This window comes from Sparus aurata, chromosome 4 (assembly GCF_900880675.1).
Source record: "Sparus aurata chromosome 4, fSpaAur1.1, whole genome shotgun sequence".
NCBI classification, from domain to species: domain Eukaryota; kingdom Metazoa; phylum Chordata; class Actinopteri; order Spariformes; family Sparidae; genus Sparus; species Sparus aurata.
Genome location: NC_044190.1, coordinates 32744387 through 32772324, shown reverse-complemented (window position 1 = coordinate 32772324; position 27938 = coordinate 32744387). Strand labels below are relative to the sequence as shown.

At 40.7% G+C, this 27938-nt stretch overlaps 3 protein-coding genes and 1 non-coding gene across 7 annotated transcripts in view; 3 read left to right on the top strand and 1 right to left on the bottom strand.

The window, feature by feature from the left end:
- myo5aa (myosin VAa) overlaps positions 1–5789 on the top strand; it is a 55922-nt gene extending 50133 nt beyond the window's left edge. For all 4 annotated transcript variants that reach the window (XM_030413858.1, XM_030413857.1, XM_030413859.1 and 1 more), the window contains 4 exons: positions 796–1078; positions 1163–1337; positions 1499–1579; positions 2053–5789. In XM_030413858.1, coding sequence (XP_030269718.1) covers positions 796–1078; positions 1163–1337; positions 1499–1579; positions 2053–2205 — 692 coding nt within the window. In that variant the 3' untranslated portion in view covers positions 2206–5789. The remainder of the gene's footprint in view (positions 1–795; positions 1079–1162; positions 1338–1498; positions 1580–2052) is intronic.
- Positions 5790–6795: 1006 nt separating this feature from the next.
- gnb5b (guanine nucleotide binding protein (G protein), beta 5b) lies at positions 6796–19242 on the top strand. Its single transcript, XM_030415164.1, has 13 exons — positions 6796–6911; positions 8016–8166; positions 9550–9661; positions 11065–11201; positions 11315–11356; positions 12556–12632; positions 13951–14083; positions 16572–16715; positions 16891–16982; positions 17470–17518; positions 17789–17885; positions 18290–18456; positions 18635–19242. The coding sequence occupies exons 2-13, from the start codon at positions 8041–8043 to the stop codon at positions 18644–18646; spliced, it is 1188 nt and encodes a 395-aa protein (XP_030271024.1). The 5' UTR covers positions 6796–6911; positions 8016–8040; the 3' UTR covers positions 18647–19242.
- trnap-cgg (transfer RNA proline (anticodon CGG)) lies at positions 14401–14472 on the bottom strand. Its single transcript has one exon. It is a non-coding gene; the product is annotated as a tRNA-Pro (tRNA).
- Positions 19243–21870: 2628 nt separating the features above from the next.
- On the top strand, positions 21871–26043 carry bcl2l10 (BCL2 like 10). Its single transcript, XM_030415165.1, has 3 exons — positions 21871–22103; positions 23218–23676; positions 25078–26043. The coding sequence occupies exons 1-3, from the start codon at positions 22071–22073 to the stop codon at positions 25198–25200; spliced, it is 615 nt and encodes a 204-aa protein (XP_030271025.1). The 5' UTR covers positions 21871–22070; the 3' UTR covers positions 25201–26043.
- The last annotated feature ends 1895 nt before the right edge of the window (positions 26044–27938 follow it).

Genomic DNA, 27938 nt, shown 5'->3' with positions numbered 1-27938 from the left:
GTGCGATTAAAATGCGTTATTTTTTTTAACGCGTTAATTTTTGTGTAATTAATTAATCGTAATTAACGCGCTAAAGTCCCGGCCCTAGTATATAATAATAATAATAATAATAATATAATAATAAACTTTATTACTATAGCACTTTTTAAAAACAAGGTTTACAAAGTGCTTTGACAGGCAAAGCAGTAAAACAATTTACAATTACAAGGACGATAAATCATTTGCATGAAGTGGTTGAGATAACAGAGGTAATGATTCAAAATAAATAAATAAATATAATAAATAAAATAACACAAAACCAAGACTCAAAGACAGTTAGAGTAAAAATAGACACACAAGGACCACATCACATAAAGGCAAGTCTATAAAAGTGAGTTTTAAGAAGTGATTTAAAAGAATTTACCGATTCTGTAAGCCTTATCTCCTCAGGCAGGGCATTCAAAAGTCGAGGGGCCCTTATGGCGAAGGCACGGTCCCCCTTAGTTTTTAATCTCGACTTTGGAATGGTTAGGAGGGCCCCGACTGAGGATCTAAGGCTGCGAGCTGGCTCATAGGGAATTAAAATATCTGTAATATAGCCCGGAGCCAGACCTAAGCGTGCTTTAAAAGTGACCAGTAAAATCTTAAATTCAATTCTAAAACAGACAGGGAGCCAATGGAGGAAAGCTAAAATTGGAGTGATGTGTTGACGTCTGTTAAAACCTGTTAGAAGCCTAGCTGCTGAATTCTAAATATGTGTGCTCATACAAGCTGATTCTACAGTGGTACTGACTGCTTCTTCTTGCTCGTCCACAGTTTCTGGAATGCTGGAACACGAGACCATCCAAGGTGTGTCGGGGGTGAAGCCCACCGGTCTCCGAAAGCGGACGTCTAGCATCGCCGACGAGGGCACCTACACCCTGGACTCCATCCTGCGGCAGCTCAGCGCGTTCCACTCCACCATGTGCCAGCACGGCACCGACCCCGAGCTCATCAAGCAGGTGGTGAAGCAGCAGTTCTACATCATCGGAGCCGTCACCCTCAACAACCTGCTGCTGCGCAAAGACATGTGCTCCTGGAGCAAAGGCATGCAGATCAGGTAGGAGATGTCGCTGCTCAGAGAGGAGCTCCAGAGCAAGAATATATATATTTGTATTAAGTTATGTTGTGTGTTTGTGTTCAGGTACAATGTGAGCCAGCTGGAGGAGTGGCTCAGAGACAAAGGTCTGATGGTATGCGGAGCCAAGGAGACTCTGGAGCCTCTGATCCAGGCCGCTCAGCTACTGCAGGTGAAGAAAAAGACTGACGAGGACGCCGAGGCCATCTGCTCCATGTGCCTGGCCCTCACCACTGCTCAGGTAAACCGTCCTCTCATTCGTTTAAACCACAATCAAATAATCCCAAACAGCTTTTTATTGAATTTCCTCTCAACCTCAGTTTGTCAAAAGATAAAAGCCACTTTCAGTTAACTGCTTGTTTTGTTGGAATAACCAACCTTTTTTTTTTATCTCTTTCTCAGATTGTGAAGGTCCTGAACCTCTACACTCCAGTAAACGAATTTGAGGAGAGAGTGTCGGTCGCATTCATACGAACCATACAGGTGATTTACGATCTCTTTTATATGCTACTGCAAAAAGTCACAATTTCCAAATGATGTTATCATGTCTATTTTAGTAGTGAGTGAGTAATTTTAATGCTCAATTGGCATCTTGAGAACATTCTCAAAGATTGGCAGACCTTCTCTACACTAACCACCATTTTCCAAAACTCAGAATGTACCCTGCGACCCTCGAGGCAGTCCACTAGTTTCCATGCATATGATTTTCCTGTAATGTAACGCTTGTTGCAGCGTCGCTCTATTGTGATACTTTAGTAATCGTGGGCAAACTATCGTGAATCTTCTCGTACTTTGAGCATGTTGGCCAACGGTGTGAGTCACTTGGGCATAATGAAAGCATCAAGGGGCCTTTAATAGCGGCAGTTAAAGCCATTATCTGTAGATATAGATGATCTGCAAATGAAGTTGAAGTGCATATTAACTTTTTCCATTTTTTCTCTCCTCTCTCCCTTTAGACTCGTTTGCGAGACCGCTGTGAGAGTCCCCAGTTGTTGATGGACACGAAGATGATTTATCCGGTCACTTTCCCGTTCAGCCCTTCATCCCTCGCCCTGGAAACCATCCAGATCCCCAGCTCGCTCAACCTTGCCTTCCTCACCCGTGTCTAAACACTCCCAAAATTAGGATTTGTATGATCACAATTTATGTCCCCTCCCCCCCCCCCAAAAATTGAAAAGTCTCAAAGAACTGCTAATTCGAAACACATTATCCAGTTCTCTTATGATATCCCCGGTCTGAACACACATCCAAAAAACACACACACACACACATGCTGAACTGTCAACATGCATCTGTACAATACTTCCTCTGAGCGTACACATGCACGCCCACACTCACCTGCACCTTCTCTCTTACAGAAATGCACAAATGCACCCACAGTCGCCGCCGCCGGTTTGAATCTGGCTGTAAAACGCCACCGTCAGTCCACCGCTTGTATAAACGCCTGCCTCTTAGAGAAACCACAGGACCAGATCAACGCCTCCAGTACTCTCTATCCGTCCGCCGACACCTGGGTCTGGTCACCCCAGCTCCCTCCTCTGTGTTTCAACTAGATGTTAAGATAGTTCTTCTCGTCATCGTCTCGTTCTCCGGTGAGAATGTATGTATGCACACACAGGAGCAGGCCCGAAAGGAGGCGCTGAGGAATAACTTGATACAGTGCGCTGTAGTCTAGCTTGATCTGTTGGGTCTCCGTTTGATAGAAAAAGTAGTCCCAGCACGAAGCCAGATGAGAAAGTTAACTCTCCACGCCATGTTGAGGCAACATGGGACCAGGCTTCATTCTTCTCTGAACACAGTCGAGCCAAGACAGAACTCATTGTCTGTACTATATTATTTATACATATATAAATATATATAAATATTCATAATATATATCATGTATTTTATTTATTGCATTCGACTCCTTCACGTCTCCACCCCTCCCTTTTTAAGATTAGAAGCTTTCTTCTTAGCAGAACTCGTGTCCGAAAGATATGAAGGACGGGACCACCGTTTCCCAAATGAACAGCTTTGTAGGTTTTTTTTGTTTTAGTTTTAGCTCTATTGTACGCTATTTATGTGGATATCAGGTAAATGACATAGGATAGTTTAAGGAGTGCAGGCACGGGTGATTATCCGCTAGATCACGTCTTAAAAATAGAGATGTCGCTCTGTCGTGTTTTCTCCTACATTTCAGGCAGATGAAGTGTAGCGCGGGTTTTAACTGCGGAGGGATTCAGAAGGCTGCGAGGGTTTCCACCTGCTACGATCTCGAACTGTTTACAGCTGTGACCAGCGAACAAACACTGGCACAAAGATATTTACTCAATCACACAGAAGTACACTACATTCTGCTTACTGCTGTACAACCTGAGGAGGTCTGCGCTCCCACAGCGTTCCTCTCTCTCCACTCACAGCTCTAGTCGGAGCTTTGAAGATGTTTTACTATTATCAATGTGGAAGTTATTTATTTCAGTATCGTCATTTTCTCGAGTGACAAGAGTTATGTATATCGTTAAAAGCCATGTATCACCGAGCAGAGAGCTTGCCTCAGATCCGTCCAGCTTTACAACGTTGTCTTATGCTTTATTCCCTCATCAGACACTCGCTGCAGCTTTGTTGTCTGATCCCTCTCCTCTCTTTGCCTTCCTGTCTCGTGGCCAACATGGGCTTTTGTTACCAAAAACAGCAGAATATGTGGGAAATTTGCGCTCTTCCTGCGTCTCAACTGCACCGCAGGACTAAGTTCAGGGTTTGGAAGATATTTTTGCCTTTTTTCTGTTCGGTGCACAGATTGTTTTGGTTCAGATATCCTCACGTATACGGTAGCTGCTTTCAAAAGGCTGAGGGTGACATTGCACCACAGACATTATGTGTCTACAGTGTGGTATGAAAACTGCACAGGCTGCACTGCTTCTTGCTGCTGCCCTCGTCTAACCTGCATGGGCTTGGCTTTACCCAGCATTACCAGAGTTACCAGAAATCATCCCGCATGCTTGTAAGTTATTTTTAAAACTGTACAAAGAAACTTCGGTGCAGTTGAGAGTCGTTGGACGAGTGTCAGGGAATCTTCCCACGTTGTGACAGAAAGTCCTCGTCTGTCCGCGTTCACGTCGTCCCCGCTGCCTCGTGTTCAAGCACTTTTGTTTGTTTACTTTCCTGCTGTGCCATTAGTATTAACAGTCGACCAGTTTTGCCTCTTGCCCTCATGTGAACATTACTTTTGCCTTGTACACCTTACCCTTACCCTTCTTTTGTTGTTTTTGTTTAAGGTGCTTACATATTTAGAAGATTCTGAACGGTCACCAAAACTGGACGTTTTGATTTAATATTTTTTAATAAATTGTAAGAATGATTCTTCGGAAGTAGCCGACCAAACCAAGGAAGTGCTGATCAAAAAATGTTTTCGCAGTCATGAGAGCCGGTGAGGTATCTCGGTAAACACCTCACTCTCGTTTTGACGGGCTGCAGACAAAAAAACAAAACAAATTGTAAGTGGAGTGAAGAGAAGTTAGTGCGTGAAGGTGTTTATTTGTGTTGCACTTGTGTTTGAACAGAATTTGATAATGCTCTCATGGGGACCACATTGTTATCAATCTGCCTTTTTTTGTTATATATTTTGGACTAATAGGTAGTTTAAAGCCGTGCAAAGAGTACATATCCGCAGGTTGTGGTGAGAAAGACGAAGGTCGCCGAAGGAATCGAGGAACCACATGAATGTTTGAAACTGTTAATAAAGTGTATCATGATTTTAGCTGCACATTGTGGACAAAGCCTTATCTGAATTATTTGCAATCTGAATGACTTTCAACACATGATCAACATTGTGGCATTGTTTTGTTCTGTCAGTGTTTCCCCCCCCTCCTCCTCCTGCTGTAAAGTGAATATAAATTGTTAAATGTGTTTGTTTTCTTTTGATAAGGTGTCCTTTTGTCCTTCAGTTGGTGTCACAGATGGGTTGCACTGGTTAGCCGTCAGTCAAAACGCACTTTTTTTAGACGATGCCGAGGAGGTCAGATGAGTAAGAGATGGATATGGACTGAAATGCTTCGCGTTTAAGAGCCTTTCTTCCTTTTTGATTCCTGAACTGTGGCCCGTTCAGCTTCCTCCACCACATTCCCTGCGTGAGCGGGCGCCTCGCTGTCTCTATCAGTGATTTTCTTTCCTTTGAGCCACAGGTAAAAGACATTTGTGAATCTCCTCAATGCAGCACCTACTCAGAGTCAAACTATCCCGGAGAGTGCAGAGTGAAGGCCGGCCTAGATTCAGAGAAGAACAAAAAAACCACACACATCCATTCATTGGTCGGTTTCGCTGAGCAGAGCTGCGGCGTCTCAAACGGGAGAAAAAAGTCATTCCTTCACTCTGCGTTTTTACATTAAGGAGAGAGTTGGTTGTACGATACGACGTAGACATTATAAATGACCATTGTTCTTATCAGCACTAGCGTTGATTGTGCCATTTTAAAGAAAAAACAATTGTTGAAAACAAAACAGACATCACCCCCTGCTGTTGGAGGTACTGGCGCGAACACGCTGAAGCCAGTTACCAAAATGTTTCCCTCTCTGACCCATGTGTACATTTGACAAACTGGACTGTTTGTAGTTTCTGGTAGCTGTGCTTAGTGAATGTGTTCACCGTTAAGAAACTAAGAAACTTGGAATAAATTGTCAAATCTGTAAAAGTAAAATAAAAGAATTCAGCACTGTTGGATCGTGTGTGGGAGCTTATTCCTGTTCTTGTCACATTCTTACAGACATGCATGATATATGTACTGGGGAAATTTTAATTATCAGCTAATTATCTTTAATGGTGAAGTGCAGAATTGATTAAACTTCCTGCACCCTGACATATGGTTTGCGGTCCACCAATAAACACAGAAGAAGGAGTGCAGATGAAGCTGAATTTGATGATTGATCGCAAGAGAGAAAGGTAAAAGTCTAAAATTATGATGCAACAAATCTTTATAGAGCTATTACATTTTTTATCATGCCTTTTGCTCACTACATATTAGCATTTCTTTCCCTCAGGTGTGCAAAAACAACAGGTTAGGAACTTTTTTTTAATGCAAAAATGTAAAATGATGGGTTACTGTATTGGTTATTGGTATCTGCTGAAAGAAGACTGTATTAATCATCTGTACTTCTGAGGAAATGTGATTCTTTCAGTCATGTAAATAAAAAGAAACACTACAAAATCATCTATTTGTACCAGAAATGAGTACCAAACTTTTTGGCCATTAAGTTAACTGATCCTCGAGTCTTGTATTTGTATTTGTCAGTTGATTTGTCTCCTTCAAAGGTGAAACTGTCTCATTTCTGCTATTTGAGTGACAGCGCAGTGACTCCGAGCTAGGTGTAATGGATTACATTTGATGGGATTACACAAATGTGATTACAACAGTAACATGCAGCATTGCACAAAAAGGAGGAAATTTTAGATCCACATAAATCTAAAAAAAAAATGCAGTTTCATAATTCAGATTTCACTCTGTAATCTTCTCAGTTCATATTACAATGAGCAGATGTAATGTACATAATGTTACATCATATGGTTTCAGGAAATCTTGAGGGTTTCTCAGTGTTAAAAAGCTATTTGTGTTGGATTATGCTGTAAATGTGACTCTCCAGGCCTCGCAGGTAAAGCTGCAGCGTACGTCTGAACCACGGAGGTAAAAGCAGCGCAGAGTCGCAGCTTAAACACTTCACTAAGAAGCTTACTGTTCCCTCTCTGTCCCTCGCTCACAATCCTCTTCCCTGGGGGAAAAACTCTTGTTTAGTTCCACAGGCACAAATACCTGCTGTTCAAAGAAGGAAATCAATTCTCCTCTCAGGTAAGATTTTATAATTGAAATAAGGAAGGAAGTAATATTTTGTAAGCTGATGTTGGTGTGTTTCGTGTTTACATGTGGGTTCAGGGTTAGAATGTGACTGTAGAGAGTGAACAGTTTATGATCAGTGACTCAATGATCACCTCAACAATAGTGACACTCATGAAGAACTGAACGCTAATATGTTCAATGTAACAATGTAGGCCTGTAACAAACTGCTAATATACCTCCATAATATCCCATTATTATATTCTATTATATATCCATCTTTATATATCTTTAAGCAGTACAATGCTGGTATTAATAGATGGACTGTGATCTCTTAATGACGTATTTTTCTGCAATCTACACATTTTCTGACATTTATGCAAAATGTAAAAGAACAAATCTAAGGAAATATCAGTGTGCTGTTGCATTACTGTGTCCGAGAACTTGCACAATATTTATGTTTATATTAGCGCTTCAGCAATTTATCGACTTGTAAACTGATAAATAATCGGTTTGAGTGATTTTAAAGAAGAAATAGTTAATATTCTTGAATTTCCAGCTTCTTAGATGTTAATATTTTCTGGTTTCTTCGCTCCTCTATGACAGTAAAGTGAATATATTTAAATTTGTGGACAAGATGAGACATTTTAGGACATCATCTTGGACGCTGATCAACAAACCATTAAGCACTTAAAGTAATCCACATATGTATCGACGAGAATGCTAATCATTTACTTCAGCCCAGGATTTTATAGTAGAAAAATAAGGAGCTGCCTCAAAGGGCAGAGTTTGTGTGATTTGAGATGTGAGAGGTCATTATCATTAGTTGTTATTTGATTTTGCAAAGAGTTTCTCATGTGCAGTCCTCTTCTATGTGCTGTTCCCAGAATAGCTGTGCTGCACTTCTCTTCTCCTGGTGCTCAGAGGAGAATCAGGACAGAGTAGATTAGCAACTACTTATCTCCTAACCCACACACACACACACACACACACTCACACATACACACACACACCCCACACAACAAGTGGTCACAGAGATCAATAAAAACAAAATAAACCTGATTTAATTAATCTTTGTGTTTGTGTGTGTGTGTATGTGTGTGTGTGTTCTCTCCACAGGTCCTGTTGGTGATCGTCTGCAGCCATGTGTGACCAGACATTCGTGGCGGCCACCTTTGGCCCGTGTGAGTGCTGCACGAAACCCAGTCCTCTCATCAACATCTACATTAAGACGGAGCCCATCAACTACTGCTCCTTCTGTGTGGAAGTGGTACGTCAAGTTTCCCATTCACTAAACAGCTGAGCATGTGTACGATGAGTGATATGAGAGGTATCTGAGGTTTGATGAGGATCACGCAACACTTTGTGCGACAGCCGTTAAAATGAGAGCAAACCGCTCAGCAGCACCTTTTGACACACAGCTCTATTAGTGTATCTAAAACACACACACACACACACACACACACACACACACACACACACACACACACACACACACACAACACAAACACACACACACACACACACACAAACACACTCACAGGAAGTTATCAGGACCTTGAAGAGGGAGCTGCATGCCGGCCGCTGAGCCCCCTCCTGATCTTTGGCTCTTTGTCGACAACTCGCTTAGTGACACCAAAAAACTGTCACGCTTAGATCTGCTGACGAAGACAACTTTTTTATTGTCTGCCACATGATTTATCGATCGTATTAGATCAGACTTGAATGATCCCTCGGGGCCAGTCAAAAATGTGCAAAGTAAGGCTCTGCTCTATATGGGCCTTAAAATAGGAGCACGATACTTTTAGGCTGCATCATGATTCACAATAAATATCCTAATATTTTTGACAGTAGACACTCACAAAATAATTACACTCTGACATTTCTGATCAATAATCATCAGTAATGTGGACATAATAAGTGGATAATATAATTTTGTCAGATCCCTTCAGAATCCTTATTAATTAAATTGAAATGCCAGGTCATTTAAAAAAAAAAAATTATTATTCTACTACTTTGGAAAAGTTTGTAGTGATTATCTTCTCTGAAAGAGAACATACTTAAAGGCGCACTATGTAGTTTTGGGGAAGACATTTTAATTAGGAAAGAAAGATTCATTAACTGATTTTATTTGCTGCCTAAACAAACTGAAGAAAACAAACTGACAGGAAAACACGTCATGCTGTTTTACTTTGTTTACATGTGGCGGACCCTGCCACCTTCCTGTTTCTAACTGTTTTCTGGCGGACTTTTTTTTTTAGAACAGATTTTATTATTCAGTTATGGAGAAAATAAATATAGAAAGGGTGAGGAGGATGGGAGGACAGCTGGATGGAGGAGTTTGAGAAAGAGGAGGATGGAGCAGGAATAAGGGAGAAGGATGGAGGAAGATAGAGGAGGAGGGTTGGAGGAGGATGGAGGGGGGAGGATGGAGCAGGATGGAGGGAGGAGGGGGGGAGCAGGATGGAGGGAGGGAGGCTGAAGTGGGGCACTAACTGAGTCGCGCGGCGGCATCACTCTCGCGCTCGAGGACACTCTCACCAGCCCGCTGATTACAACCGTCCTCTCTCTCTCTCTCTCTCTCTGTCCCTCTCTCTCTCCACTTTCTCCTCTTCCTCCTCTCTTTTTCTGGGTGTTCTGTCGCCTCTCAAAGATGGCCTGTCAGGGGCTCCAGAAAGGGGAAACCCTGGCGAGTCTGAAAAGGGAGACCGAGACTCTGAAGAAGAAGCTGGAGGAGGAGCGGGGCAAGCTCAACGACGTGGAGCGTAAGTGTCCCCTGACCACACGAAGCTAGCGACACAACAACTGTCACAGCACCGAGACACATTTCTGACTGACACACAGCTTCGTTTTCCTCGAAACAAGAGTGAACACTCGACAGGTGGCCGCTCGTTACATCGTCTTTTTAAACATGGAATTCACCGTTTTCATTCCAACGGTTAACTGTCAGTTAACGGCGCTCGCTGTTAAGTAACGCTAGCTTAAAGTAAAGTTAGCTTAAAGTAACGTTACGAGTGATGATGCTAACGTTACAGTTACTGTCAGTCAATTACTGGGATGTGTAACTAGCTAACAAGAAAAAGTACATTTACTCAATTACTGCACTTCAAGATACTTTTTTTTTTTTTACTCCATTACATTTCAGAGTGAGTTAATATCGAATTGAATACTGTTGAAATCTATTTTTGGAGGCAGGAGGGAAAAAATAGGAATTTGTTCAAATAAAACATCAGTAAATCTCACTATCATTTATGAAGAACAATTGTAGCTAGTAATGTAAATAACCGAGTCACATATATACAGTATATTGTCACTGTCAATATTGTCAGAGGTGGGAAGTACAAATACTTGATGACTGTATTCAAGTAGATTTTTCTGGCATTTTTACTTAACTCGAGTATACATTTTTCTGACTTCCTAGAAGTATTTCTGCTCTCTTTTTACTGCTTATTTGTATCCGCCGTCCCAATTCACAAGACTGATTTCCACCTGTTGGTGCACATAATGCACGGCGGACGTTACAAGACAGAAACAGACGGAGAGGGAGACTCGAATTGGGGAGAAAAGACGTTTAGTGATAAAAGCAGCAACATGGATGATGGGATGTTCAGTCAGCTGTGCACAGAAGTGTCCTTCAGAGGGATACTTTTTACTCTGATCTGAGTTCATTTCAGAGCCTGTACTTTCCTACTTTTACTTGAGTAAAGAAGTTGAATCTTCAACTTTTACCAGAAGCCAAAGCTACTAGAATCTGTAATGTTACTGTACTTTTACACCCGCTTGGGTTTGAATGAATAGCTTTTAACTAGTTATAAAACTGTCTCAGTTTAATAATGATTATGTTAATAGATTTAAAAAAAGAAAAATAGTAGTTTCAAAATGTTGCTTCTTTTTTTCCACTCACTTTTAAAACAAAAGAACACACTTGCCAGATCAAGATCTTTTTCACTTTTGTCCACAGTGACAGAAATAACACACAATGAAAGCTGCAGCTGCTTCAAATAAGGTTTTAGATACTGAACTTTTTTTGTTCACGTCTAATACATTTAGATATTCCTACTCTTACTTTTACAACGGATCTGAGTAACGGATTCCTGCACCTGTGCTGGTAGTCAAAAGTTCCCGAAAACTCGAAACTACAATGTGTGTTTTTGTGTCGGTACCTCAGTGCACCAGGTGGCTGAGAAGGCAGAGGCGGTTGGTGCACTTTCCATCAAGACCAAGCGCGTGCTGAAGGGTCATGGGAACAAGGTGCTGTGTATGGACTGGTGTAAAGACAAACGTCGTATGGTCAGCTCTTCACAGGTATACATCGCACACACATACAGACGTGATAGAGTATATTAAGAGAAATGGTTTACTTAATATTAGTATGACACATCATTTTCTTTTTTATGCTATTATTTTTTCTTATCTAGGATGGAAAAGTGATCGTCTGGGATGCGTTCACTCTTAATAAGGTAAGTAGAGGTTTATGTGCCGCTTTTGTGCATATAATGATTGACCATAAACAAAGTAACATAAGGTTTAGATTATTTTAAAAGAAAGAAATCTGTCAAAATACGTTTTTGGACAGAAAAATGCACAGAAATTCCCTTTTATAAAAAGACTATTTTGTAGATATTCTATATTTACATCAGGAGCCGAAGTGAGGAGAAAAGTGACCTTATAACTAGATTTATATTGACCACAATAAAATTGTATTTGAGAGTTTTAAGCTGCAACCTTATTACTCAGTTCAGAAACCTGCAAACATGTTGAATAATTGAACAATACTATCACGATCCATTGTTAATGTTTCATGTCTGAGAAAAACATTTCCCCATCAGCCTGACATGTTTAATGGCACTAAATACTATAACACCCATGAGACTTGGAGAAGATACAAAGTAAGGAATTGATTGGCTAGATCCATAATCACACAATACATTCATTCAACATGTTCACCAAACTCAGGATCTGAAATAAACATCATTTTGAGCTTAGTTTGATGTTTCCTTCTACGGGACTCCTAACTTGACTGACCGCCTTAGACTTTGCAAATACAAAGCCTTAATTCTTTTTATTCAAATAGTCTCAGTCATCATAAATTAAAAGGTTGAGTTGAGTGTTCATCCAAGAGAAGTTAACACAAAAAGTCACACAGAGCTGTTTTTGATTAAAAATTAATAGGACTGTTACTTTCAGAAGCTCTGCTCTGTTATGCAAGGCTGAGTGAGCTTTATTTCCACTACATGTTCAGATGCTCGTGTTCTATTCACCATATGTACTGGTGTTGAGTGGGTGGGCCGGTTATCCTCTGCTGCCACACTCCTCCGAGAGAGAGGCCGCAACACGATCGCATGGAAATATGCGTTTAAAGATTATCTATCCATCTGTCCCCTGTAATGACCCTGTGTGTGTGTGTGTGTGTGTGTGTGTGTGTGTGTGTGTGTGCCTGAGTGCACTTTAATGGATTCAGCCTGGTTTAACCGTCCTGCCTCTTGATGGAGGAGACATGACCACATAATCCCTTTTAATACTCACCACATCCAGGTTCACTGCAGCTGTGTCCATCTGTGTAAGAGTCTGGTTGGTTCATGCTTATTAAAGAGAGTGTATTTTCTTAACAATAACAAATTACTTAAGTTTTGTATGTGTTTGTGTGTGTGTGTTACAGGAACATGGGTTGTCCCTGCCATGTACATGGGTTATGGCATGTGCTTACGCTCCCTCAGGCACAGCTGTGGCATGTGGGTGAGTACAGAGATTAAATGAACTACTACTACTCTACTCCTCGCTGTCAAGTGAAATAAAATATAATGGATATTTCTACTACAAACTACACACTGTATTCTTAGCCCCCATGATACCTTGCGCAAAATTAGAGGTGGGATGCTTATATTCATTCTTAGAGCGATTGGTACGGTGTATCATTAATTCATGAAGATTTAGGTTAGCGATTGTATCACTTACCAACTTAGGTAACGCTTCTACAGCTTTGTGTCAGTTATCATGAAACTATCACTTACACTAGTTCCGCCGAGCAGTCTAGTAACCTTCCTGTTGAACTTGCCAGGAAACTCACAGATAATGACAGAGATATTTTGCTATAGTACTCAAGTGTAACTTTAAATTCTGAGGTTATGGTTATTTTATTGTCTCCTGTGGGAGAAACTTGTCAAACCAAACATTACAGTAAAAACACATAAGAGTAAATGGGCAAGGTTTGCCCAAGGCCCTGTACACACAGGTATTTCTTAAAACAAATCTTTTTCTATGCGTTTTGGCATAGAATACACACACATAGACGGCATCTCAGGTCACTGAAAACTGAGCTTTTGGGAAACTCCTGCCAGTGTGTTGACAGGAAAACCAGGGTATTTTGGCATGTCTCATTTGTTTGGCAGGCTTCTGATCAGCAACTTGGCCTTACGGTAGAGGTTATATCACCATCTTTTGCTTTGGCATGCACTTGACAGCCTGCGTTTGCACTTCACACTGTTGGTGTAGATGAGAATTTTTTTGAAACCAGAACAGAAAATAAATGCCTTTCTAAAACTTCCCCTGCACGTGTGAACTAGGCCTTAGATAAACAATGAAAACAATGAAAGAGACTGGTAGCTCACCTTGTGGAACTTAAGCACCATATACAAGGCTGTGTCCTCGCCACAGCAGCCTGGGAATGATACAAACCCTGAGCCACACATGCTGCATCATCAGCTTGCTGTCTTTCCTCTTCTTCTTAGCTCAGTAACTTATTTTGCATATGATGGCTCTATTGTCTGTAAATGTTTAGTAGATGTTTATGATTGGTGACTGCTAGTGGCTCTAAAGTAGATCCTTCGAGGAGTTTTTTTAGGAGGATTTTTAACTTCACCTGACTTAATCTGACACACAATGGAAGAAGGGAATGTTAACATTAATTTGACTCACTTATCTTATACTGTCAGCCTGGTTCATGTATATCCACACATCATAACTGTAATATGAACATTAAGTGATAACTATCTGGTCCCCTCCACTGGTATGAGACCCGTCATTTAACCACTGATTGTTTTATTTCCTTCGACAGCGGACTGGATAACAAGTGCTCAGTGGTCCCGCTGTCACTGGACAAGAACGAGAACTTGGCCGCAAAGAAGAAGTCGGTCGCCATGCACACCAACTATGTATCAGGATGCACCTTCACCAACTCTGACATGCAGGTGAGCTCCAGTTACAAGCCTGTATATTTCATACATGACGCTTTTATCATCGACGATCAAATGCATCTTTCCATGTGGCTCAGACAACCACGGATCCTGACTACATTTAGACACAGTGCATGTAAGATTTAAGGTCACTTGACACTGAGAATAACGGTTGGGTGTGAACCAGAAGGGTTCAGCAACTTTAAATGAAAGCCTGCCTATTTTGCAATCTGCACAATTATTGGACTGTTAAACCGCCAACATCATATTGAATCCAATAGTGGCTCACTGTGTTTCAACTGATTACCAAGAGACAGGTACTGACATCACATGGGCTCGTCCGGGATTTGAACCCGGGACCTCTCACACCCGAAGCGAGAATCATACCCCTAGACCAACGAGCCACTTATGAACTGAATGTTCTTTGGATCATTGTCAACTTAATCTGTAAAACATGACAACTATATTTAGATGTTGTACATTTATTTAAGATACTGTATTTTGGGATCATAATGATGCACTGTGCATCTACTGTAAATCAACGAGTCTGCGCCAACTGGAGTCTTTTGTTGTTTGCATCTGCGGGTCGCTAACAGGAAAAAGGAAATCCAGGGCACAAATTCATGAGGAGATCATGAGGGAGACGACCTGAGATATTTTGCTTTAATAATTTACTCCAGTCTGGCCCTCAGCGAGGCAGAGGAGCACAATGACAGAGGACAGGGAGGAAAAAGAGATGGCAGTAAAGAGACAAGAGGAGGGGGGTGATGGTCCTCTATCCTGGGTGTATTAATAGACACTGAGTGGCTTTTATCAAGGAAAGAGCGGAGCACACTGACCTGAGGGCGGAACATTTAACACACAGACACGCACATGCGTGTGTTCTTTCTCCTCCACACGCGTCTCTCGCACATCTCCTCTGTCATACTGAATCTCACACACAAAGACGCACACATGTCATGAGCACACTGTAAGGCCATTATACCATTCAGATAGACCTTGGAGTACAAAGCTGTGGACTATATTGAGGGCTTAGAAAGTGTTTTCATACACTTTATGAAAGACTGGCTGCGTGTTTTCATTCAGCCCTTAAAGTCTGTGTGTGTGTGTGTGTGTGTGTGTGTGTGTGTGTGTGTGTGTGTGTGTCCGTCCATCACAGCTGACTTGTGAGTTATGACTTTGCTTTTTCATTAAAGTCGTTTACATGTGGGATGATCACTGGGTAATTTAAAGAACCCCCTGCAAGGATTTAATATATGGTCACATGCAGGTGGTGGTGAGTAAAATCAGTCTGATGCAAAGGCTCTCTGTGAGATCAGTGAGGTTCCCATCTGTGTGTATGTGTGTCAGTAATTGTGGCCTACTGATAATTGCATTCATGTTGAAACTGGAGCTACCTCTCTGTGCAGGCAGGATGTGGTGTGTTTTTGTGCCTGAGGTCATCCAGCAGGAGCTCTCTAATCCAGCAGCCAGCAGGGATCTCTGATGTCTGCATGTGTCTCTAAGTGCCCATAATCTGTTTTCATCAGAGGAATTGCTGACATTTTGCCATTTTGTGTGCTGGAAACATGATGCGCAGTGGGAGTTTTCTGTGTTAGCGGGGAGGTGCTGAGCTGACCTTTGGCTTATGGCACGTTTTTTTACTGTATCTGTGTGTGCATGTAGCGAACAACAGCTACAGTCGTACGTTAAATGATAGTAAAGAGATCTGCAGTATTTCTCTGCAACTATTAAAACAGACAATAGAAAGCAGAAGTCGGTGAAGGTATTCTGTTTTTGAAGCCTCTGCTAAGGTCAAAGCAATCACGTGATATTTATTTTCAATGAACTCTTTTCCCTTTAAATTCGTCTGAATCAAGACTGGTTTCGTTTCTCAGTTTTAAATGTCAAAAAAAGAAATGAAAGCACAGCCAGTCTCCAAAGTCATATTCAACATAGAAAACAAAAATAACTCTGATAATATACATTAAATACAACAAAATACATACTGTGATTTATCCAGAATCAAATCCTGCTATTTTACTTTTTATGCTATGAACAGTACATTTATTCAAATGTTCTCTGAAATCACTTGAGAACCTATTAGTCTGTGTTCTTTCCCTTTATGACCACCAGCAGTGTCATATTAAACCCAATCAGCCTAGTTTCATCCTTTAGTTCAGTCTTTGTGGACCTTGCAACAGATCACAGAATCTACGCGATAAAATCCCTCTCTGACAGCATTTCCTCTTGTCTTGTTTCCCGTTGTATCCTTCACTAGCATACCAAGGCTGTCAGTGTTTAAGGTTAAACGTTCCCTCAGTACAATGTTTATAAACAAAGAACATGATGAGATGAATTAACTTCATTTGGGTCACAAAAAATAATAATGCCCTCGCCCCAAAATACTTCTGGAGGATGAAGCTTCATCTTTTCACATTGTTGATTGTAAATTGTTTTGTCTGGTTTTTTGTCTATGTGTGATGAACATATGTATGTATATGTATGTGTGTGTGTGTGTTAGCTCCTGACCTCCAGCGGTGACGGCACATGTGCCTTGTGGGATGTGGAGAGCGGACAGCTGCTGCAGAGTTTCCATGGTCACACAGCTGATGTCTTGTCCCTGGACCTCGCCCCATCTGAGACTGGAAACACTTTTGTCTCCGGGGTGAGAGAGAGATAATGTGTGTCCTTGATACGTGTGTGGTCGTAACTCACAGTGCTCCTTGGATGAGAAGTTTTCATGAAAAACTGACACCTTTTAAAGATGTAAGAGCTTTACAGGACAGCAACAATAGTTATGTCTCTAATGTGTCTGTGTGTCTTTGCATGTGTGTTATCAGGGCTCTGATAAGAAGGCCAACGTGTGGGACATGCGCTCTGGACAGAACATTCAATCTTTCGAGAGCCACGAGTCCGACATCAACTGTGTAAAGTGAGTCCAGCTCTTTTAAAAAAGCGAAAGTCTCTCATAAAAAGTACGTACAGAGATGACACACAAAACTATTGTTACACATAGGGAAAGAGTACAAGTGGTAGTAATATTGGTACTTCTACTTCTGCTGTGGGGGGGAACTATCAAGTTATTTTAGGGAAATTACAGGAAGTCTTGAGCCATGTTTTTGTGCTTTATTTCATTGTAAGCTTTTGAAATTGAAATTGAAATTGAGTTTTTCCTGGATGTTTTTTTTTAATTTATTGCGCTAGATAAAAGGAGTAGAGATGTGGTGTAAAAGAATCTCTAAATGTTGATGAAGTTGAGAATTTGAGTTGTAAAGAAGGGAACACAAACATCAGCCATGTTCATCTTATGTACTATTCTAAGGCCGTAAATTACTCACTCATTTAAAGAGTTTCTCTCATATAGAAAGTTCACTGGTGCAGCAATGTATCTAAACCTCCTCTCTGTCATGTGTGCTCAGGTACTACCCCAGTGGAGATGCATTTGCATCTGCTTCTGATGATTCCACAGTGAGTCACGCCATACGACCTCCTTATCAGTTTGTTGTGATGTGTCTGATGTGTCATGTTTTTTAAATCAACATCTTTAGTGCATGTCTAGATAATCAATGGATTTATTGGTCTCACTCTTGTTGTAGAGGTGAACTCACACGAATATTCTTAAACATGTACTGATGCCATTCCTGTGGTTCCATCAGCAATGTGTACTGATAAGCTAAACGATAACCAGAACCTATTTCTGTGATATGCTGTAATAGTTTGTTTGTTTCTGTTCCTCAGTGCCGTTTTTATGACCTGCGAGCTGATCGTGAGGTGGCCGTCTACCAGAAGGACAGCATCATATTTGGTGCTTCTACTGTGGACTTCTCCATGAGTGGTACGGAGTTTGTAAAGCACATTAAATTAAATCATGGTATCAGTAAATATAGTCTTGCTTTGAATAAATGTTCAGAGAATACCAGACTGTTTTTGAGGCGGAAAAAAAACATTTTGAGCTGCTTCTGTAACTTCTTGTGATCTATAACATGAACTTTAGAAAATAAGTAATGATTGGGACACTTTACCTTCATTAATAGTGTATTGAATAATATTTATTATTCATCAGCTACTGGAAAACTTTACAGGTCCGAAAAGTAAAACAGTATTTACCACAAATACATCCTATTTTTTCAAGGAAAAATGTAATCAGTCACAATTTCAACCGATTCTTTGTCTAGTTTCACTTCCTCTTATTCCAAATTCCCCACTTCCTCTCTTCTCACTTCCTCTTCCGGCCCCCAGGTCGCCTGCTTTTCGCTGGTTATAATGACTACACCATCAACGTGTGGGATGTTCTGAAGGGAAATCGTCTCTCCATCCTGTTTGGCCATGAGAACCGAATCAGCAGAGTCAGATTGTCCCCTGATGGCACGGCGCTCTGCTCGGCCTCTTGGGACAACACCTTACGGGTGAGCAGGACTTTCCCGGCACTGCTTATTTGTTTATAACCTTTTTTCTAACAGCCACGCAAGTATACAACAGGATGATATTAAGACTTAGATTTGCAGACAAGGTTTATGTATGTTGAGGTTCTTATGCTTGTTTTATGATTGAACCCATATGATTCTTCTCGCTCCTCTCATGCAGATTTGGGCCTAAAGTTCACATCACAGTTTTGATCCCGCGAAGACGCCACCAGTATTATGTGACTGCCAAGACTGCAAGTTCCTGCCTGAAATCGACACCACTGCAGGAGTGTGTTCACACGTCACACACAGAAGCACAAACACATCAAATGTTTCCTCTGAATGAGAATGTCATTGTGTCACAACCGTAGGGAGGGTGTTCATTTTAACAGTGAGTTTGGATTCCTAATCTGTGTTATCGTTAGCTTGATGACTGATTGTGTAACATTTATGGTGATTGCTAATAACTGTGAGTGTAAAGAGCCAAATTACTTGTAGCGATCAGCAGCTTGTGTCTGCTCTGCCATGTAGACATGCAGACAATATTAGTGATCATCTTTTAAATGATGTACATCAGCTAACCGTCACACCACACCTGTCCGGAGTCATACTGTAGGTGTACACGCTGTTAATGTTGTTCTTATCGTGGCTACTCTGCCATAGGTAATATCATGGATATCCAAAGGAAGCAACTTTAAATGTAGCTACATATTTTTCTTATTTAAATATATATAAAACTCTACAGCTTAGGTATATTGCTTGTGAGAAGAATAAAGGAGATTTTAAGTATTTCTTGCTCTTGATGTCTCTCCATAAACAAAATACGAATGGATGTGAAGAGTTTAGTAAATCTGCTGCAGTGCGAGAGGTTCACAGAGCCAAGATGAAGACATTTTTGCCCGTCCTCACTTTAAAGGTCAATGTGAGAGTTAAGTTAAGACTTGGTTTTAGGCTCGGATTCGAATTAGGCTTAGGTTAGGCTAAGAGCTGTTGCTTCTTCACAATTGGTGTCTGCTAACTGGGACTATGAAGCAGATTTGTGAGTCATTTATTAAGGTTAGGGTTGGGTTGAGGGTTATTCAGGTAGTGGTTAGGGTTAGGATTTAATAAATGTCTAAGTCTCCATAGTGACATTTATCAACATGTGTGTGTTTTGAAGATAATATTCTTCGTAAAATCACTGTTATCGTGCTGAATGTCAGCATTTTTTCTTTTAAATGCATCAAAAGCGGCTTAAAAATACTGTAAAGTCCAGAATAACACTGTCTGCCACCAGGGGGTGCAGTGCTGTATCACAAGTGTAACAGCAATGTCTGGATGTACCTCCAAAAAAGTCCTATGATAGTGTTTTTGTTAGCAAGGTCACTTAAATTATTTAAGATGACATATCCAGGAAGAAGTGCACGTCCTGACTCCCGACAGATATTTTCAAACTACAAACTAAATTCGAGATCAAGTATGTCTCTGTTTTTATGACTTTTGTCCAGTTAAAGTCCATGTCCTCATGGCATTATTGATCAAACAGTCTCTCTGACTTACACATCTGTGTTTTTTAAAACACCGGTCATAGGTCAGCCAACCTTGTCCACATCATCACTTGACAACATGGAGTCTTTATGCGTTGTTACTCATCTGCGGTAAAAGGCAAATAAGTAAACAGAACCACCACTGCACAGGATATTTTGGGTCTCCGATACAAGAACAGCAGCTGGCTTGTTCCTTTTTTTACAGTGAGAAAAGAAACTAGAACACACATCCGTATTTTAAGGATATTCCAGTGATGTTCCTCTCTTTGCTATTTCAAAATTCGTTTGAAACACAGGTCAGCTGGATTTCAGAGAGGGAAACTCCCAGTGGGAAACAACAAGATAAAGAGAGATGGTTGTGAAAGACAGCAGGAGAAAAGGGGACTGGTGGAGGAGAAGACGTCCGGGTATTACCATGCAAAGAAAGTACCCAAAAATATCACAAGATGCACCGACAACCTGAAGCATTTCATCTGACCGTCATTCATTTGATTACAAACACATTCTCTGCAGGGTTCACTTCCTCATGCTGATCACTGAGCTGTGAGTGCGGTTGTGTAATTGTAACACAGTGAGAGTGAGTGAGAGATTGATGATGATGAATGAAACCAAATCCTGAAATCATAAGACAAAAACTTTTCATAACGGAGGTGAAGCAGACTTGATGAGATCACGTCTATGAATTGATCCGAACATCTGTGAGCCACAAATCAAATGTATTTACAGAAATCAGCTCATTTTAACCTTCAACAATCACAGATAAAATAAAGGTTGATTTGTCTCTAGCTCACAAAAAAAATCACCCTTATTAATTAAAATCAATCAATAGCAATTATTTTCATATTGATTAATCAACCTATTTCTTTTTTTAAGTAAGCAATTAACTCCTTGGTTAAAGTTGCTGGAATAAAACTCAAAAATGTAGAAATAATCAAACACTCATATTTTTCATGTAGTCATATTTGCAGGGGCTGGAAAAAAGATGTTTTTTGTTTTATTTACTTAATGTTAATTAATTATTAATTAATCCATTGTCAATATTTTGTATTGTTTCATATGAAGTTGCTCATTTCATTGAACAATACACAAATCAAATTATAAAAAACTAATTATGTGCTTAACAATAACATAACACAGTAGATACAGATGGCCATTACTTTTTACTTTTCAGATAAATATTCAGGAATACATACTGAAATACAGTCAATAACAATCATATTAATGTAAATACTCAACAAGTTCTTCATGTCCCATCATTAATTTCTTTATAAATCCTCTTTCTGAGTATTTGAAGATCATTTCAGGTCTCTGTCTGGAGTATTCTCAGTGTCACTCCATACACTGAAGTACACAAAATAACTGCAGATGCATTTCTTTAGATTAATTAAATAACCCACACATTGAACAAGTTAACACATTAATTAATATCCAAATAAACTACAAATATTTACACAAATGAACAAATGGATGAATACACAGTTGAATTTAAGATTTCCATATTCAATATCTTATTAAATTTGTGATTCATTTTTTTATGGTGACAACTGAGAATTGAATTACACCATTAATTATGTATTGGTTTATTTCAGAATATTATTGTATACTAATTTTTGGATTTATATATTAAGTGTTGGCTCTTATGATCCTCCACTGTGTTGTTCCTCTGTTGGTTGGATGACAGCTGATCCTGCACACTGGCTCCTGATTTTAACAATTACCTCCATTTTTTTTTTTTAAACCACAGATACCCTAAAAACTCCTCTACACATTACAGCACCGCAACACATTTATTTCGCTTCACTAAATGTATTTATAGAAAACACTTTATGGTTTTTCCTACACACGTTTCTCTTCTCTGCAGAGAGAACCGTGACGAAGTGAGCGACGTGTATGTGTGTGTGTTTTTTTCGCTTTTCCGTGGGTGAGGTGTCGCTTCCCTTCACTCACACATGTCGGTACTTTTGCGGGTTTTTTGCGGGCAGCGGAGGCGGAGGAGGTGAAAGAGGCGGAGGAGGAGGAGGCGCTTCACATAAATGTGAGCCTGTTGAAGGGAAGCTGTGAGTGTACCGAGGTTCTCCTTCCGCCGTCCGTATGTGCAGAGAGCAGTCTGATATCGCTGGGAGGGTAAGCATTTTTCTCTTTTACGCACGGAAATATCTATTTTACCTACGTTTACGCGTGTCCCTTTGAAAATGGCAAACCTTTCCCTCATATTGGCGCTTTCGTGGTGGTTAAACACGGCGCTGGGTGCGCAGATGTGCCTCTCGTAGCGGAGCTAGTTCACCGCAGCTTGTGTGAATGTGGTCCTTTGTGTCCTCCATTGCTCTGGTGACAGATCAACCGTTTGTTACCGGAGGAGACTCAGCCGGCGAACCAACTGCAAGTTCACCGGCTAAACGCCTTTTAAAAAAACAAACCTGATTATGAGTGATGTAGCCCTCACACAGTACACTGTTAAATTACGTTGTCAGGCGAATTAAGTTCACGAAGCTGTGTTAAGCCTCCAGCATCCTCTGGCTGCCATCAACTGACGGCTAACGTTCACACAGGCTGCCGTTAGCAGCGCCATTGCTAGCGCTGCCGTTAGCCTTCACTAGACGCTGAACAAAGCTAGTTAAGTTTTTAATTTTTGACACCTGGTTCTAATTATATGGTGTCTCAGAAGCTACACACGCAAGAACCAGCATTTGCAGCTGTTATTTTACACAATTAAAAACTGAACATGTCCGGTTTTAGCATATGGAAAAACGGTTAACGGAGTATAACTGAGATGATGCTAACTATGTACTATGCAGAATGGCTAACGTAGTGAATTGTATGGATGTGCTGATTAGAAAAACTGTTGATTAATTGGCGGAAAATCAACCGGCGACAATTTTATAACTTATAGTTTTGGTCGTGTTTTAAAGAAAAACGCCAACTTTTCCCCGTTTTTCATTTTTAAAGTGAATACATTATGAAAAAGAATCTGAAGACGCCATCTTGGATTAAAAGATTATGATTGGCATTTTTATTATAGTTGTCAGAAAGGACCAAACGCATCATTAAGTGGATAATTGGCAGATTGAACATGAAAATAAGCATTAAGCCCTTTCAGAATTGGTTGGTATTCACTCCTGTCACATCAACATGATATCCCATAATTGTGGTTTCCTCATAGCACACAGTAACTTGATCCTCACATATCAGCTGGCTCCCTTCATTTATTAAATGGAATTGTCCTTTCTCTTCCTGGTAGAAAATGTCGTGCGGGCTGTGGAAAGAGACCCTGGCTCTGGCAGAGGACTACCTGTCCCTGTGCTGCACAAGCCCCCGGCCAGCCCCTCCACCTCCCAGCGAGTCAGCCGCTGCCATGAGGTGCATGGCCCAGGACATGGAGGCGCAGCACCAGGCTCGCTTCCACTCCCTCGCCCAGACCTTCCTGAGGCAGTGCGGGCCTGACCCCTGCTCCAGCCTCAGGAAGGTGATAGAGGAGCTGGTGGGAGATGGACACTTGAACTGGGGGAGGGTTGTTTCCCTTTTCACCTTTACTGGGGTGCTGGCCAGACAGCTGCAGGAGCAGAAGGACAAGAAGCCGGGGCTGGAACCCGGGCAGGAACTGGGACAGGGGCCTGGAAACTGCAGGGGACTGGCAGAGACCATAGCTGATTACCTGGGAGAGGAGAAGAAAGAGTGGCTGCTGGAGAATGACGGATGGGTAAGTTATGACATGTCCTCTCGTAAACTGACCTATGCAGGTGATGGGGCAGATCTGACTGAATGAACACACCCAATGTAGATAAGAGGTCACACCCAGGGTGGGAAGCCACTTAGTAACGGAGCCGTGAAAAATCCCATTGAGATTCAAATGTGAAAGTCCCGTTTATGGGCTTTTGGAGTTTGGAAACCACCTAGTTTGATAGGATCGTGTTTGCTTCCTGCACAGATTTATATTCAGATCTACGTGTCAGCGTGGCTTAAAACATGGCCAGGGCTCAGTTTAGATTCAGCCTTTTTAGCTTCTCTGTTTGCAGATGAGACGAGAGCTCCGACGTCTCATGTGGCTGCTGTGATTATGTGAATTGTAGAGTAGCAATAGGCCAGATTCTGAGGAATGTATGCTACAACAAGACAAACCTCAGCAGTGTAAATTCAGGGCCATGATCAAACGGTGTCGGGCTTGACATTATCAGAGGTTTTAGTAATGGTCGGACAAAAGCTGTGGTGACGGGCATCATTTGGGCTGTATCCTGGAAACCAAAAGGGCAAAGCTAATTTTAAACCCGCTTTGTGTGGCTTATTTCACTGGGAATCTTAAAGGGACTCTGGGTAGACTTTAGTCCCAAAGGCCTCACCAAACTGAACACCGCTACAGTTGAATGTCTGCTTTTGTGAATGGGCTCGCCCTGGCCCCCCTCCCAAACACCCACGTAAACACACACACACACACACACACTCTTACCCCTCCTTTCTTCAGCTGGCAGCTGGTTTCAACAGACACGTAACCAGCTCAGCCAGATGGACTTTTGTAGTAACAGTCAAAGCATCAGTGTGTTGAATTTGGCCTGAGCTGTATTGAAAGTTAGCGTGGTATGACTAGAAAAACAAGAAGCTGTAAAACAGCACAACACCTGGAGCTGAGGGCAGGTGCACTCGCCAGTCGTGTGTGGCTTCAGTTTGAAAACATGAAGGAGAATGCAGCAGCTGGAGTGGCTTCTGCCTTTATTGTTTCAACTATGTGGTTTTTCTGTGGAGCTGAAATGATATCATTTCTAAGTAATCTCTGCACAAACTGGCACCCTAATTTATTTTTATATATTTGAGAAGTTGCAGGTATCAGCAGCTTTCTCTGAGTGCCACGTTTCTCAACAAACACAAAAATATTTGCACTGTCAATGACTGTGACATATTTTCCCAAATATATTGTATAATTGCCACCAGCTGTCAGCAAAAGCCACTACTAGTTGTAATTTTGGCAGCTAATGCTCCTCCTTTTGGTTTGTAAAAGCTAGAGTGTGTGGAGAAGATCTTTAGAGTGAGTGATGGATATTTTCTCTTGCTGGTGAACAAAAAGTTTCCTGCTCTCAACCTAACAAGTTATTGTTTTTCTTTCTTCCAGGAGGGGTTCTGTAAGTTCTCCCGCAGTGCCAGAGAGGTGAGTCAGGAATCGTCCATGAAGAAAGCGCTGTTTGCTGCCGCTGGTGTAGGCATCGCTGGACTCACCTTCCTCCTGGTGCGCTAGCTGGCCTTCGACGTCATTAACACGTCTTGTTCCATGTTCTCCTTTCATTTGGCACAATTAAGTAGACATTTGAATTCTAACATCAATGCTGCAAAAACGGGCGTAATCTGTAGTGAATTCAGGGTTGTAATCTCAAGTCATCAACTGAATGTTTGCACATACTCTTAACCCCCCACACACATTAAAACTGACATCTTGTCACTTGCTCCTTAAGATTGTAAAAATGATCTCAATGCCTTCAGAAATTTTGGAGTTGGTGACATCAGTTCGCATATCCTAGACAGGTGAATTACTGAAGCACAGGTTTCTGCATACAGTCATCCTTCTTTCAAAGTTTGTTTTTTCAGCTGTGCAGCTAAAAGTCTTCATTTCAATTGTCACACAGCTTCTGGTTTTTATTTGAAACTTGTCAGCTGCCTTTTTATTCATGTGTTTACCTGAGTTGTGTATGTGGTTTAGAGCCATTCAAGTGTACAATGTATAAATTAATATATTATATTTATATGAAATGAAGCTGTAAGCAGTGGCCCTTTTTTGTTTTTCTTTTTTTTCCTCTAACTGAACCACAGCTAATTCAGTCGTTCATTGTTTGAGTCTGTCCTACATTCATGTGAAATGTCTGTGATTTACACGGGCCAGCAGAGCTGTATGCAGGTCGGACGACCACACAACGGTGCTACATGTTGTGAAATGTTTCTCTTATCGATCTAACCAGGGACCAATCTGACTTCAAACATATTGCTATTAGAACAAATCGTTGCTATGGCATTCCCCACTATGATCTCTTAAACATTATATTTTTTACATTGTTTTGTTCTATTTATTTGTCAGTTTTTTGTTTTTTTTTAATAAAAAAAATAGAAAAGAATTGAGTGAGAGTCTTGTGATTGAGATGTTGTCACTGTTATGACTTTCTGTTTTCCCTGACTGTCTGTGCAGCAGGACTGTGAGGGGAATATGAAGAGTAAATGATTCTCCTCCTTTTGATATCCAGACATATTGTCATAAATAAGAGATGTTCTGCTGTCTGTCTCTGCTCCTCTGACCTGCTGCAGTGCTCACGTTACACAACAACGGCTGCAGGCACCAAACATCTCAAGGATAAAATTGGCTCCTGGCTGGTTCAGTTGGGAGTCCTCACATTTGGACTCAGATGTTTTTAAAGCACTTTGAGGTTGAAAGCACCTCCTACATTTGAAATACTGCAAGTTAGAGTTATTGCAGAGGCTACCAGGTCTGCTCATTCAGTAAAATACTGCAGACAACGTCCCTCATCGTGTCAGTGTTTTGATAAAAATCCAACTATAGTGAACTTTCTAACGGCATCTGATGAATTGGTTTAGTTTATTTCAAACATGTAAATGGAAAAATAAAATAACTATCAGACAAAATGAAAAGATGCACCAGTCAAAGACAAATGAAAGAATGGGATGAAAGTAAGAAAAGAAAAAGCAGAATAAAATAACGAAAACATGATTCTTCTGTTCCCATTCATCATCCCAATTATTAGACATAATTAAAGTAGTCATGATGCTATGGCATTAACTATCATCAGATGCTTTTGTCCAAAGCCACTTACAGTAATTCATACACTGCCATGCAAGGTGCCGACCAGCACATCAGGAGCAGTTTGGGGTTCAGTAGATTACACAAGGACACTTCAACATGCAGACCAGGGGACTAGAACCAGCGACTTCCTATAACTAGACACAAGCTCTACCACTGAGCCACAGCCATGCTGCAGTTAATACAAATCAAATCAGCTCAATAACAAAATATAACAAAAGGTTGCGCAATTCTGCACGACTAGAGAAATACACTGTGGAGTCCAAATCACCTTCTTAAATATGTCAGTAAAAATTTGTACTCAAACCAAAAATGTTTTCATGATCATCTGTTGATGACATGTTGAGTAGGTGCTGAGTAGAAGTCAGAATAAGAAAAGTACAATTTCACCACTGTGAATGAAACATGGAACATTTCCAGGCCCCAAAAAATATTTACCCTGTTCAGTTGGTGAAAAACTGTGACAATTTATAGAATATCAGAAACATTGTTTATAATAACTTTTTTATTTTCAACTTGATACAACTTAATGTTTAATATATTTTCATTTAATTAAGTTTGATCTTAATCTTATCGTTTTTGATTAAATCAAACATCTAATTCATAGTTCTTATATTTTGATGTTATTTTCAACTTGTTAACAATTTCATTTCATTTTTACTTTCACTGAATTTAGTCTCCTCAGGTGGGAATATATAGTTTTTCTTTAGATGTTGACATTTTTTTCTATTGACTAAACAATCTGAACACCAGATCCACGTCATAGTTTTCACCCACATCTCAAGTTTATTTCTCTGTGCGTCACATCTACGTGTTGTACCTCTACTATCAAAGTTGATATGCTGAATAAGATCAACCGAACTGAAAGATTTAATTTGACTAAGGATGTTTATTTTCATACTCAGGTTTATTTAGTATATGTCTATAATACTGTCTAAACTAAGTTATAAAGTTACTTATTTCACTGGGCTCTATGTGTTGTCACATTTTACGTCACTAAGTAACACAAAGCTTTTGACTAACTCACAGAAAATAATGTTCAGTTCCAGCTGGATGCTTTTTGTTTTGCCGCGGCCGGACTCCACAATGCCAGAGTCACCCGGCTGGATCACCTGCTGCTCTGCCTCCGCAAAAACAATGACTCCATCGGTTAAATAGAGGAAGAAAGAGCC